This window comes from Lagopus leucura, unplaced genomic scaffold, assembly GCF_019238085.1.
Source record: "Lagopus leucura isolate 7727_CA_CO unplaced genomic scaffold, USGS_WTPT01 205-2_obj-0_obj, whole genome shotgun sequence".
In the NCBI taxonomy this organism is placed as follows: Eukaryota; Metazoa; Chordata; class Aves; order Galliformes; family Phasianidae; genus Lagopus; species Lagopus leucura.
The window spans coordinates 34,903-48,657 of record NW_024962843.1 but is presented as its reverse complement, the minus strand read 5'-3'; the positions used below and the strand labels follow the sequence as shown (position 1 = coordinate 48,657).

At 49.3% G+C, this 13,755-nt stretch overlaps 1 protein-coding gene across 3 annotated transcripts; it reads left to right on the top strand.

Annotated features, from left to right (window-relative positions):
• The first annotated feature begins 317 nt into the window (after nucleotides 1-317).
• Nucleotides 318-13,302, top strand: PRPF3 (pre-mRNA processing factor 3). 3 transcript variants are annotated; one of them, XM_042890974.1, is made up of 16 exons: nucleotides 318-391; nucleotides 2,468-2,649; nucleotides 3,507-3,637; nucleotides 6,836-6,982; nucleotides 7,463-7,546; nucleotides 7,656-7,876; nucleotides 8,242-8,548; nucleotides 9,243-9,409; nucleotides 9,987-10,069; nucleotides 10,343-10,486; nucleotides 10,645-10,744; nucleotides 11,236-11,349; nucleotides 11,552-11,670; nucleotides 12,117-12,200; nucleotides 12,322-12,383; nucleotides 12,708-13,302. In XM_042890974.1, exons 2-16 carry the CDS (start codon nucleotides 2,505-2,507, stop codon nucleotides 12,852-12,854), a joined length of 2,055 nt encoding a protein of 684 aa, XP_042746908.1. In that variant the 5' UTR covers nucleotides 318-391; nucleotides 2,468-2,504; the 3' UTR covers nucleotides 12,855-13,302. The 3 variants fall into 3 exon arrangements, with proteins under 3 accessions (XP_042746908.1, XP_042746910.1, XP_042746911.1); XM_042890977.1 differs by lacking the exons at nucleotides 318-391; nucleotides 2,468-2,649 and adding exons at nucleotides 4,322-4,415; nucleotides 5,896-5,991 and having other exon boundaries at nucleotides 3,557-3,637; XM_042890976.1 differs by lacking the exons at nucleotides 318-391; nucleotides 2,468-2,649 and adding an exon at nucleotides 5,896-5,991 and having other exon boundaries at nucleotides 3,551-3,637.
• Nucleotides 13,303-13,755: the final 453 nt, after the last annotated feature.

Genomic DNA, 13,755 nt, shown 5'->3' with positions numbered 1-13,755 from the left:
GAGCAGAGCACAGAGGGACGATCGCCTCCCTGTCCCTGCTGCCCCCCCTCTGCTGATGGCGCCCAGGATCCCGTTTGCTTTCCCAGCTGCAATCACACCCTGCTGGTTCCGCTTTTCACCCCTGGGGACCCCCGGTTCCATTTCAGCAGCGCTGCCCTCCAGAACCACTCCTCTTTTTCCGCAGGCGGTTTCCCGCGCTCCCGTGTCACGTGATGAAGGCGCGCGGCCTCACTTCCTCCTTTCATTTCCTTCCCGGCAGCCCTCGGGCGGGCGGGCACGCATGCGCAGCGCTTCCGCCGCAGCCGTTTCCGCTTCCGCCCCGACGTGCCGTCGCCGTCAGGCCCGCAATCGCCGTTCGGGCCGGGGCCTGCGGGGGCCGCGCCCCGCCGCGGTGAGGGACCGGGTGGAGGCGGGAAGGCAGCGGCCGAGGGGAGCGGGGCGGGAAGGCCGCGTCCGACCGGCTGTGAGGGAATCCGGGACCCAGCCGTGACGCGCGGTGGCAGAGCGAGGCGAGGCCCCTCCGCCTAACCCGGAGCCGGCCGGGAGCGCCGAGTTTGTGCGCTCAAATCCGGGGCTGCGGGTGGGGCTGAGGCAACGAACGCCGCGGGATTGGGTTATATTCAAAACGTTCATCGTAACCGTTAATTTCAGCGGTCCCTTCGGGCGCGTGGGAGCTGCGGGGCACCGAACGGCTCCGTTTGTTGTGGCCGCAGCGCTGTGGGAGCGGCAGTTTCACGTTAGCCGCGTTTCGGGAAGCACCGAAGGGGCCCGGGTTGGTGGGTGCCTCCACGTAGGTGCTTACAGCCCGTTTTCTGCGCTTCTCGTGCCCTCGAAGTCCCACAGAGCTCCGAGCATTGACAGCTGCGGGATTGGTGCTGATGGGAGGTGGGGGGGAAAATGCCATTGAAGCTGCTGCTTTTCTTCCTCGGTCCTCACGAATTGCAGGAGTTGAACAGGAATGCAGAGTTTAAGCCAAGTGCAAATTAATTCGGTTTAGCCTTTCTGAGCAAGCGTGCAGAAAGCTGTGATGCATCAGCAGCGCTGTTGTGTCGTAGTTATCACTTATCTTGATGCGTCTTGACTCTCAATTAACTTCACCCTGAAGTATTACGTGCTTCCAAGTCTGGACTTAATGATGTAATGCTGTAATGATGTTCCTTTGGGCTGTATCCGATGCTGCTTTTTAATGTATCTCAGTGATCCCCACTGTCAAAAATGCAGGACTGCAAGGTGTGTCCAACCTCCTCCCTGCGGGTCGTTAGGAGCTCTCCAGCTGAAGCTTCACCCCTTTTGTTGCTCTTTCAGACCTGTAGGTTTGCTTCTCTCGGCTGTTTTTCAGTCTCTAACTTGAGAAGCGCTTTGTTACCACATCCAGGATCTTTGTTCTCAGTTTTAGGAGTGATAACTGCATTTTAGGTGCTGTTAGCTCTCATTTTAAGTAGCCCTAGGTTAAGGTAAAGGCTCTGCCGGGTTTTTCCTGGGGGCAAGAAATGTTGAGGTCAAACATATTTCCTTAAGAAGATTTTCTCCTGTTTCCAGATAAAGGAGACTTGGTTTCCAAATCAGATTAGTGCCTGGCTGAGTAATTAAACATTATTGCATCCGCTTCGTTGCAGCTTATGTTAAAGAACTACTAATGATTAATGGTGAGAAATTATTGTCTTGAATCTGTGATTTGGAATTGGGCTCAAAAAGAGCCAACAGGGAAGAGCAGCATTGCTGATCCGCTGCTTCATTTAAGCAGCAAACACGGAGGCAGTCAGGAGTGTGCTGGTGGTTAGGAACCAGTAAACCTCAATGAGATTGCTGAGTTCTCCCTGGGCGTTACAGGGAGGCAGCCTGCAGCAAGGAGCTGGGAATGTGCTGAGAGTTGTTTGGGAAGCTCGTGGGAATGGGAAGAACCAATGGGTGACCCATCAAGATGTTGCTGTATGTGTTTGAGGCGTTGCTTAGCAGGTGCTGTGCATGAAAAGTTCCTGAAACTGGTTTGGGGAGCATCTGTAAGTGGGCTGGCGTGTGTGTAGCTGCTCCAGGCTGTGTTAACAGGAGAAAGCAAGGGCTGAAGCAACACCAAGGCCAAGCTTTTCTCCTTGTGTTTGTGAGAAAACTGTGCGTGGAAGTGGATCCTGATTTACAACAACTGGAACACGCTTGCCTTGTGTTCTCCCAGCTCCCTTAAGGGAAGGGTGGTTTTGTGCTGGTGGGGTTTAGGAGATTCTGGACTTCTCTTTGGCCATCTGCACAAAACCTGTGAGCAGGGTTTCTCTTCTCACAGTTGGAAGCTGCATCTTGTCTTCTCCTGAGACCTCTGTGTTGCTCACGTAATTTTAGCGCTTGTTTTAAAAATCAGGGAGTGAAAATAACCTCTAGGAGTTTTCACCAGCTTCAGGCTCTGTCTTTAATGCACCAAAATACCAACAGTCTTTGTTTTGTTGAACTCTGGTTGTCTTGTTTGCTTTCTTCACAGGTACAAGCAAGATAACTGAGATCAGCTACGAGCAGCAATGTCGCTCTCCAAAAGGGAATTGGATGAGCTGAAACCATGGATCGAGAAGACAGTGAAGAGAGTGCTGGGTTTCTCCGAGCCCACTGTGGTCACTGCAGCACTGAACTGCGTTGGGAAGGGCATGGACAAGAAGAAGGCAGCTGGTATGTCACACAACCCTGAGCTTGTGTTAGAAGCAGTCAGGCCCTTTGGCAGAAGGAAACCTATACAGCATGCACACAAGAAATGGATTACGTACTGAAATGAAAGAGCCTGTGTTGGCATCACCCATTTCTAGTCACTGTGTTGTGTTTGAAGCAGCCTCAGACCAAGTTTAAGCTCTTTCCCTCCATCTCAGAGAGGCTGAGTTTGCACTGCTGGTGCTCAGCTGCATGGCAGGTTGTGGTTTCGTTGCCACTCGAGGCTGTCAGTGTTTGGGAGGTGGATGCCATGCATGTAGATCTGAAGGCAGATTTGTTCAACACAAGCTTTTATGCTTAGAACCAAAGCTAACCAAACCCTGGAGCTCACGTGCACCTCTTTGCACAGTGATAGGGATAATGTCTGACAGCCTCGATGAGGCAGAGGTAAGTACGTGCAGGTGAGACAAGTTCAAAAGCTTTGGGATGTACTGCAGAAAGGGATAAAATGAATTTAAAATCTATTTTTTCACCGAAAGGAATTTAAAATTACAATTTAATCTCTGTTGGTTTTTTGTTTGTTTGTTTTGTATTGTGCTTATTTTTTTTTATCTAGTGGAAGTCTGGACTCCAGTACAGCGAGTTTAAACTCCTTACTGCAGGATGTCCTTTTGTTGCCCTTTTTCTTAACTCCAGATGTCAGCATCTGCAGATCCCAGAGGCTTCCTGAGCCCTGGTTGCAGTTTCCACTGCATTAATTGGGTTGAAGCTGCATTTTAAAAGTTTTCTGTGGCTCTGCAGAAGGCTCTGTGAGTTCTGTGCTCTCCCACTCATCCTGAGCAGCGAATTCTGCCACTGACACAACTCCTCTTCTTTCTCAGACCATCTCAAGCCCTTTCTCGATGATTCCACGCTGCGATTTGTGGACAAACTCTTTGAAGCAGTGGAGGAAGGGCGAAGTTCCAGGCACTCAAAATCCAACAGTGACCGGAATCGAAAGCGAGAGCTAAAGGTGAGCCAAGGACTGATTATTGATTGTGGTTTTCTGTTGTTTGGTGGCTTTGGAGGCAGCACTGGTACTCTGTCACACTTTCCTCTTCCAGAGAGGTACATCTTGTAATGCTTAAAGTTCAAGAGAAAAGACCCTTCTCCATGATGAAGTGTGTGAGCCTTTACCTTTCAGTTCTCTTTACCTTCTGATGAGGAAGCTGAATGCTGTCCTTGGTGGTGTCCAGGGTGGAAGCCTGGGCTTTTGGTTTCTTTAACAATCTCTGCTAGGCTCGTCAACAAAGTAACTCAGACAGCAGGGCTCCATCTCTGCTTCCTCTCCTACTCACCACTGTTGCACTTGGCAGTACTGACTCTTGACAACCTGGGGTAGAGTTGTCCCACCTCACAGTAACTTCTTGTTCCTCTTCCTTGCTCTGAGGAGCCTATTTCAGTCTGCCACTGGATGGTGCCCTTTTGCAAGTGAATGGGTCTTTCTGTGGTGAGTGATCTGATGGGTTTTCCTTCTCTTTTCCATCTGGAATCCACAGAGGGCAATTGTTGGCAACCTCTTTTCCCTCACCTTAGCACAAGGTTGATTACAGCAGGGATGTAGAAGCTCTCTGGTGTTTCTCCCACCTAACACTTGTCTGGGATGGGGAAGGCTCGTGCATCCAAACCTGTTTTCACCTCCTTTGTTCTCTTGAAGACTTTACTGGCCACCTTCTGGAAATCCATTTTTTTCATCACTCGCATACTGAGTTTAAAAGTGGCTACTCTACATGCTGCTCCCTGCTTACAAAGTAAGTTTCGTTTGACTTTTTTTTTCTGAGGTTCCTATGTTATGGTAAACTGTATTGCTCTGTAAGCTTGTTTAGTTGGCACCTAACCTCAGTTATCTACAATAATCCTTTTCAGATTTCAGTTTTTCCCTCCTCAGACGTGTTGGGGAAACAGCTGCCTTTGCTCCCCATTTTCTGTTAGAAACTGTTGCTTTTTCTCTTACTCTCTGGAGGAGGTTTTAATACCTGCCAGAGAAGGGCCTCCTGCACACCTCAGATACATTCATCCTTTAAGGAGCAGTGTGTTTAAGCAGTTCCCATTCTGCCTGTTTCAGTGCAGCCTGAGCAGCAGTAGTGCAGCTTCATTTAGTGATCTGCAGAGGTCTGGATTTTGGGTGTCCCAGTGAATGTTGTAGCTTAAAGGACTGCAGCTTTATGCAGCTTTCTTGATCAGAACAGCGGTGCCAATAAGCATCTACCAAATATTTCTGTTCTGTGGCTCCACTTCAGTTTGGGTTTTAGCGCAGCACACGCACTTGTCATGCAACACTGCCACTAGAAAGCCAGATTTTGGCTAGGCTGCTTTCTCCTAGCTGTGCCCCCTCCATGCTTTTGCTTTTGCCCTCTTGTGGAGACGGCAGAGAGAAACATCACGCGTTGCGTTGCTGCGTGGTACCCTGTGGTGGGCAGACCTCAGGCTGTGGTGTTGTAGGGAGATTCGTACCATCCTGTGGCACTGCTGACACACACAGATCCCACGCTTCTTCAGAAGTGAAATTCAGAATTACCCGTTATTGCACCTGGCTTCCCACTGTCTTGTCCTCTCTGTCTTGTCCTCTCACCTTCCTGTGGCTGGTGCACTGCAGAACGGAGGGAGGGGAGGAGCGGTGTCCCGCTGCAGCCTGGTGCTCTGTCTCACGCTGCACACGGAGGCAGGGATGTGGCTGGGTGTGGGGTTGGTGACTTTTCTCCAGTGCAACATCTGCGTGGGTGTCCTACGTGACCGCAGATGCTTGATGGTGTTCTTGGCTTCTAAACTGACCCAAAGCAGGCCTGGGCTGCAGCAGAGCAGAGCTGTCCTCATCTCTTGGCTCCTGGTATGGAGACAGGCATCCGGCCTGCCTTCTCATCAACCTCTGTCTCTGGAATTGCATCTTGGAGATCCTTCCTCAAGATCTGTCCTCACGCGGCTGTAAAGCGACGTGGTTGAGTGAGGCTGTCAGATCCTGATCCTGTGTAGAATGACTTTTCCCACCACCACTGCAGGTTTCAGAGTTGAATTTATACTTACACACTTAGCTCTGTAGCATCAGGAAGTGAATGAATTCAGGATGCTACTTACTTGGTCATATTAGCTGTCTTCAGCATTCTGGCTGGCCTTCCTTCTCTCTCTTTGGTTAACTCTCGTGGGGTAGGTCATTGCTTGGGAAGTTTCAGGAACTAAAACGTAATGGTTTACACACTTTATACTATGGGCAAGTCCTTTCTCTTGAACTTGTAGGTTTTCCAAGAAGTACCTGTGTCTGGATGAGGATGTGTCCTTGTAGAATATGAACCATTATAGTGAAGAAGGGATTTCAACTAACGCTTGCAACCGGTTTGTATATTTTTATTTCCAATAATGCTCTCACACACAGTACAGGAACACAATTGCATGGACAAATCCAGTTGACCTACACCAAACAGGCACTGACCAAATGAAATCTATGACCACCAACACACAAGCTGGGGAGCCCTTGAATGGCACGTTTCCCCAGCTCCCCAAGCACGGAGCTCTGTGTGAAGCACACTTTTGTTTTGGGAGATGGACACCTGATGCAAGTCCATGATGTGATCAGTGCCCCACTTGCTCTCTGAGCCGTGCTTCTTAAAAGCATCTCAGCATCTGGCTCAGAGCTGGAGCCTGCTGGGTCAGGCTGTGAGGAAATGCTGCAGGTATGTCCCTGCCTCCAGGGCCTGGGATTCTGTTCTTCCTTTGGTCAGAACACGGTAGGATGGAGCAGTTTTCATTTTCACCCCCTCTGAAGTTGACTGAAGATACAGGCACCCTTAGGGCCTGGTCACACTAACTTGTGTGCAGGCTTTCTCCATCTCTCTGAGTAGCTGAGTGAGATCTTACATCTCCTCAATTCCCAAAATCCCATGACCACCGAAGAAAGCAATGATGGCTTTTACACAGGCGTGTCCCTGGAGGGTCTGCTGTCCTTTAAGCTGCCGGATGGATCATCATCGATGCTTCTCTTGTGAGGAACCAGGGCACAGGCTTGATGTGGGGCTACCAGTTAGGGCAGCCTGTGAGTGCCACCCTGCAAACTCACAGTGCAGTGCTGACCTTTCAGTGCTGGATTTAATTCTCACGGTGCTTTCTTGTCCTGAAACAGCGTTCACGATGGAAATTCTTAGCTTTTAATCAGCTTTGTTTTTCTCTCCTTTTACCTCAGGATGTGTTTGGTGATGACTCTGAGGTATCCAAAGAATCTTCTGGTGTCAAGAAACGGCGCATACCACGATTTGAGGAGGTTGAGGATGAGCCTGAGGTTATTCCAGGCCCGCCATCAGAAAGCCCTGGAATGCTGACCAAGCTGCAGGTCAGTCTGACTGGGCTGTGTTACATCAGCTCTGTCTCCAGAACAGCGCTGACGTCTTGAATCCTGATACAGTGTAATGTTTGTTTTCTCCGGATCCACAAGCTGTGCAAGCAGATGGCAAACTGCTTTTGGCCATCCTTTGTTTGCTGCAGTTGCTGCCCGTGTTCTTTTCACAGAGCTCACTGCCTCTTGTGCACTGGGCTAATGACAACATGGAGTCTTCAAGTGGTGAAAGTTTGGATATTCTCTTATAACCTGCAGTAACCAGGAGGAGAAAGTCTTAGCAGACAGTGCCTGCACTGTTAGATTCCTTCACTACAGCTGGCAGTCATCAATTAAAGTAGCTTGATACGGTTCTATTCTCATTAAGCTGGCTTGAGCTCATTTGCAGCTGTAAAGCGGTGTGAAAGGGTGCTGGTGATCCTTTCTCTCCTTCCAGTCAAGTGGCGAAAAATTCACCATCCAGTTTTGTTTCCACAGATCAAACAGATGATGGAAGCAGCCACCCGACAGATCGAAGAGAGGAAAAAGCAGCTGAGCTTCATCAGTCCTCCAACACCACAGGTAGCTGCTGGAGTTAGCAGGCTGCTTTGTAGCACGCAGCTATGATGTGTTGACCTGTGTTGGGGGTATCAGAACAGCTGTGTAACAAAAGTCATTCCTCTGTCAACAGCCAAAAATTTCTTCTTCATCCCAATCGGAACGGCTCCCCATCGGCAACACGATCCAGCCCTCCCAGGCAGCAACCTTCATGAATGATGCCATTGAGAAGGCCAGGAAAGCTGCCGAGCTGCAGGCCCGAATTCAGGCTCAGCTGGCCTTGAAACCAGGGCTTATTGGCAATGCCAACATGGTGGGGCTGGCCAATCTGCACGCCATGGGGATCGCACCGCCGTGAGTAGCTGCTGTTGTTCTGAACGCTAATCCTGACAGTGGAGGTTCCAGAGTGTTAATAGAGGGCGTAGCCAAAGGGTTTCCCCTGTGCATCATCAGTTGTAGCAGCTCTTTAGTGGCTGCTGAAGGAAGGAATGTGTTACGGAGATGAAATGGAGGTCACTCCTTCCCTGAGAAACACTCAACTTCTGTACGTGAGATTCGGGTCCTTTCTGGCCATATAAAGCTGAGAGCTGAGCAGTACAAGGAAGCCATTCACAGAATTTTCACAAGTTACGGGTCTGGTGCTCACGGTGGGAATGTGGTTCTCAATTCCCTTGAATTAATGCTATAATCACACTTGAATGTGTTTGTTTTGCCACCAGGAAGGTGGAATTGAAGGATCAGACAAAGCCTACGCCACTGATCTTGGATGAACAAGGCCGAACTGTTGATGCGACTGGTAAAGAGATTGAATTGACTCACCGCATGCCAACCCTAAAAGCAAACATCAGAGCTGTGAAGAGAGAGCAGTTCAAACAACAGCTTAAAGAAAAGCCCTCGGAAGATATGGAATCCAACACTTACTTTGACCCCCGGGTCTCCATAACCCCAGCCCAGCGTCAGAAACGCACCTTTAAGTTCCATGAAAAAGGCAAATTTGAGAAAATTGCCCAGAGGTTGCGAACGAAGGTATTTGAGGTCTTGCCATGCTAACTGACAGCACAGAAATGAGGGTTTGGTTCAGGATGGGAGTTGATTCTCCTCTCCTGGGATGTGAAGGGAGCTGTGTTCACTTGAGGAAGAAGCTTTTTGGTAAAATCACACGTTGCTTTTTCTGTCAACATCGTTCATATTGAAAAGGCAGACTTCCAAATAAGAATATATTTGTGGAGGGCGCTTCCTCACTTGACAAAAGACAAAATCTGGTGGTTTGTTGTTCTGGTTTGTTGGCTTTTTTGATAAAGGATTGAAAAATTCCAAAGGGAATAGATAGTTCTGTGGCCAAGTCATCCTTCTACAGAAGTGATCACCTTAGAGGTGTAGGTTTGAAAGAGTCTTGGTAAACTGCCCAGATTTGTGAGGAAAATGGGAGAGAAGAGCTTCATTAGACAGGAAATCCCAGGGAGGTGATGCCCAGAGAGAGGCATTATTTGGGGATTGCTCTGTGCTCCAAGAAGGCTCAGTAATAACACCAAGTTTGTAGCAAGTTTGTTAGAAAAAGCACTGCATTCATCATCTTGTTTTGTGAGGTTTCCTCTGCGGTTTGCTTCAGATTTAAGCATATACATTTGCAGATGAGGAGATGCCTACAAACTGTGCTTTTCCTGAAGTTGTGCTATTTCGGAATGACTTTTATGTGCCACTTTCCTCTCCTTGTTCTCAGGCTCAACTAGAAAAGCTGCAGGCAGAGATCTCTCAGGCCGCCAGAAAGACAGGGATACACACTTCTACCAAGCTGGCTCTTATTACCCCTAAAAAGGAGCTGAAAGAAGGGGAGATCCCAGAGATTGAGTGGTGGGACTCGTACATCATCCCTAACGGCCTTGATCTGTAAGTGTGTTATGTACCAGGCTTTGATTGGTCTCCTGCACGAGGAAACTGGGAGTTTCTTGGGGATCATACGGGGCTCTGTGGAGCAGTGTGGCAAATTAGGCTGGGCACATCTGCTTGTGCTGTTGAATTCTGCCGCAGTCCCTGAGATACAGGCAGGCTCTGGGTTTGCTCCCAGGTCTCTCCAAGGGTGTTGGTAGGCAGCTGCCCTTCTTTTTTGGAGACAGCGTTCCTGCGGGCACTGAGCAGCTGGCTGCCTGGCAGTCAGGGCGATGGTTTGGCCCCAGGTTGGTTGCGTTGGTTGTGCTTTCTCAAGCACAAGTGCAGTTGACTCACAAATCTCATTGGAGTTGTGGCAAGCCTGTCTCCTAACTGAAATGTGTGTGGATATTCCACTGGGGAACGCGTCTGTGCTGCATGCCTCTGTTTTATGCTTTGGGTAGAGGTCTGTGCATGTCAAATACCTGCCGTGATTTGTCCAAGGGAAGTGTTATTTTTTTTCCATGGCTTGTGTTTAAGGGAATGCAAGAATCCAGGCTGGGAGGTTTGCAATGATGCCCAACTCTCTCCTTTCTAGAAAAGGCGGAACGTCTTCAAAAAAAGATGAATACTTTGGAATCACAAACCTCGTGGAGCACCCAGCACAGCTTAACCCACCAGGTACTGCCCTGTAGCACTCTGGTCTCAGACTTTGCCCAATTTGGTTGACTAGATACAAAATATTCCAGAATGTTGACACTTGGCAAGGTGAACCAGCACGCTTGCCCCAAGCTGTAGTTATCGCTGACTGGTGTGTCTCTTATCCCTGTGAGGTAAAGAGATCATATGAAAATAAATATGAAAGCAGCCAGAATTGGAAGGGAGCCTCTCTGCCCAGTTTTCAGAAAGCTTGGCATAACGTTTGTTTTTATCTTGCCTTGTTTCTCTTTGCAGTGGACAGTGACACACCAGTGACCTTGGGTGTTTATTTAACTAAGAAAGAGCAGAAGAAGTTACGGCGACAGACTCGAAGAGAAGCCCAGAAGGAGCTGCAGGAGAAAGTCAGGCTGGGCCTGATGCCACCTCCAGAGCCCAAAGGTAAGAAGAAACAGCTGCAGCGTGCGGAGTTGGGCTGCTGCAGGCCGTTAGCTGTCAAGCTGTGAACGTGGTTGGGAATTGCAGCAGGAGTGCATGTGAGCCTGTGAACATGCTGGGTGTTGCTGTGAAATATGGCAGTTCTCTCATCTTCCTTACAGTAAGAATTTCAAACTTGATGCGAGTACTGGGGACGGAAGCTGTTCAGGACCCAACAAAAGTCGAAGCTCATGTTAGAGCACAGATGGCAAAGAGACAGAAGTAGGTGGCACGCTGTGCTGATTTTTTGTTTGTCTTTTCTGGATGGACTTTGTGGTGGTGCTGCATTTGTTCCTAGAGAAGAAAGTTCCAGAACTGATGTAGCAAAGCAAGAGCAGTTTGATTTGTAGGTGTGTTTGTGTGCGCTGCTCTTGCAGTTCATTTCTACTGTCTTGAATGAACTTCTCAAGGCCCCAAGTGGGGATTTGGGTCTGAGAGATCAATTTTTGGCATTGGAAATTGGCTTTGTGCCCTGTGTTAAATGAGTTTCCTACTGTGATGATGATTGACAGGATGGTTGTTATCAATTAACACGTTTAGGGAAGAATTGGACTGGTGGCTGAATTAAAAGAGCCCATGTGCTCAATTCAGGAATCTGGGTAGAATTTGGAGCTGTTTTGGGATCCATTCTGTACTTAAGGATCTGTTTCAATGTGGTAACAGGTAAACTGTAGGCTGTGTTTTTGCTTATTGCTGTGTTTTTTTGTATCCAGAGCTCACGAAGAAGCAAATGCCGCAAGGAAACTGACAGCAGAACAACGAAAAGCAAAGAAGATTAAAAAGCTGAAAGAAGATGTTTCACAGGGAGTTCACATAGCTGTGTATAGGTGAGTGCTGGGATGCGTGCTCTTGATGGATGTTTGTGCTTATGTCAGTTTGTAAATGGCCCACGAAATGCTCTGTAGAAACACGTGCTGTGAAGAGGAGCGTCCTTTAGCCTACTTGACAGATTGATGTGCAGAAATCAATTTCAAGATCTTGAACAATAGCTCTTCTTCCACAAACAGCTGTTTTTTATCCTGTCCTTAGGGTCAGAAACTTGAGCAATCCAGCAAAAAAATTCAAAATCGAGGCGAATGCTGGCCAGCTGTACTTAACAGGCGTGGTGGTGCTACACAAAGATGTCAACGTGGTCGTGGTAGAAGGAGGTGAGGATTTCTGAGGCAGGTTTTGGTCGCGGCATAATGTTCAAAAGTTTGCTTTTGCAAAAATCACCTGCGTGTGAAAATAACAGCCAGAGGGTTGTGGAAGAACAAGGAAGTGAGGAGGCACTTTGAAACTGCCTTCATTATGGTTTTAACGGTGCTAGTACTGAGCACAGAGGAGAGCACTGTAAGCCAGATGGAAAAAAACAGTACGTTTGATGTTGATGGAAAATGCATTCGATTTAAATCATTGCATCCATTCAGAGTCCAATGCAGTTACTCACAGTTTGGCTGGAAGGGCCTGGCTGTGCTCTGCTTGTGTCTGATCAGCTGAGCATGCTCTGAAAGGCTTAGCTGTGTGTTTGTGGGTGTTGTTCTGCTGCCTTTTAAAATCTCCTAAAGCATGAAGGTTATGGGACTGTGTGAATGTGAGTCTCAATTCTCCCCAGGCCCGAAAGCACAGAAGAAATTCAAACGTCTTATGCTTCATCGAATAAAATGGGATGAACAAACATCAAACACCAAGGGAGAGGGTAAGTGTAAGACCCTGTGGGGAAGGAGGTGGTCACAGATCGTGTTGTAGCCATTGGACTGGTGGAGCAGTGGTGGGGGATTCTGCAGGACTAGAATTTGTTGTTGTTGTTGTTTTTCCAGATGATGACGAGTCTGATGAGGAGTCTGTTAAGAAAACAAACAAATGCTCTCTGGTTTGGGAGGTGAGTGGCAGTTCTGGTTTGCTGGGAGTTCGGGGGGGCTTAGGCAAGGCACGGTTTGACCCTGCCTGACAGAATGGCTGACGTTCTGCAGCTTTGTGTGAAATGGAAATGTACTGGTCTGACTGAAGCTGTAACCATTTCTTAAACTATAACAGAATTACACAGCACAGAGTGGACGCTGGTAACCCATGCTTCTGCAACAGTCAGGTTAATTGATTGCTAACCTGTAAAAACATTTATTCTCAGGTTCCCCTGAGTCGTTCAGTTTTATTTCAGCTACTTTCTCCCACAGACTTGTTGAAATGAGTCCCTTTTCTCTTCCAGGGCACAGCAAAGGATCGCAGCTTTGGCGAAATGAAATTTAAGCAGTGCCCCACTGAAAACATGGCACGGGAGCACTTTAAAAAGCACGGAGCAGAGCACTACTGGGACCTGGCTCTGAGCGAGTCCGTGCTGGAATCCACAGACTGAGGGTGCTGCTGCCCCGGCACCCCTCTTGGTTTGAGAACAATACCTCGTGGGAACTTGGACGAACCCTTCCTCCCCTCCGCTCTCTCCGCAGTACAGCGAGTATGATTAAAGAAATATTTTTTAAAACGAATCAGTTAACATTTGTTTCCTGGATACATTCAGCTCCTGGAGGTGCCGGTGCAAACCTGCTGGCTGCCGCCCGGCTGCGCTGTAGGATCTCTGAGCTCCTCTGGAAAGAATTGTTTTGGAGCAGAGGGGGAGAAATTGTTTTTAAAAGTTGTTTTTGACCCCTCAGGAGCCCGAGGTACGACGGCCTGGGAGGTGTGGGGGGCACCACGGGGTCGGTGTGGGGCAGGAGGAGCACTTGGTGTTTGTAAAGCAGAGTAGGAGACGGGGACTTAGCCCACATCCTATATTTACATAATAAACTTTTTTTGTAAAAGCTGAAGCCGCCTTCAGTTTGTGTGTGTGTGTTTCTGGCAGGGTTTGGAACAGCGCCGACTGGGGGCGGGGGGGGGCCCGGCACTTTGGTGCTTTAGAAGAAGCTTGATCTCAGGGCAGCGCACACTGGGAAGGACAGCTCTGTGTAGGGCCGGGTCGGGCGGAACGGCTCCGTTACTCCACGGCCCGCCTTGCTCCCCCCGACCCCGCCAAAGCGCAGGCTGCCGCCATCTTGGCCGCGGGGCAGGTCGGGAGCAAAGCGCACCGCTGAGGGGAAAGGGGGGGGGGGCGCCAGGGGCCGGGGCGGAGTGGGGGGGGGGGGCCGGGGCGGGGCGGCGCGTGCGCATTGCCTGGGGGGGCGGGCGGCTGCGCATGCGCGGCGCAGAGGCGGCGGTGTACGGGGGGGGCGCCGCCGAGGCCGTGTGAGGGAGCCTGGCACAAAATGGCGGCGGGGGGGCGG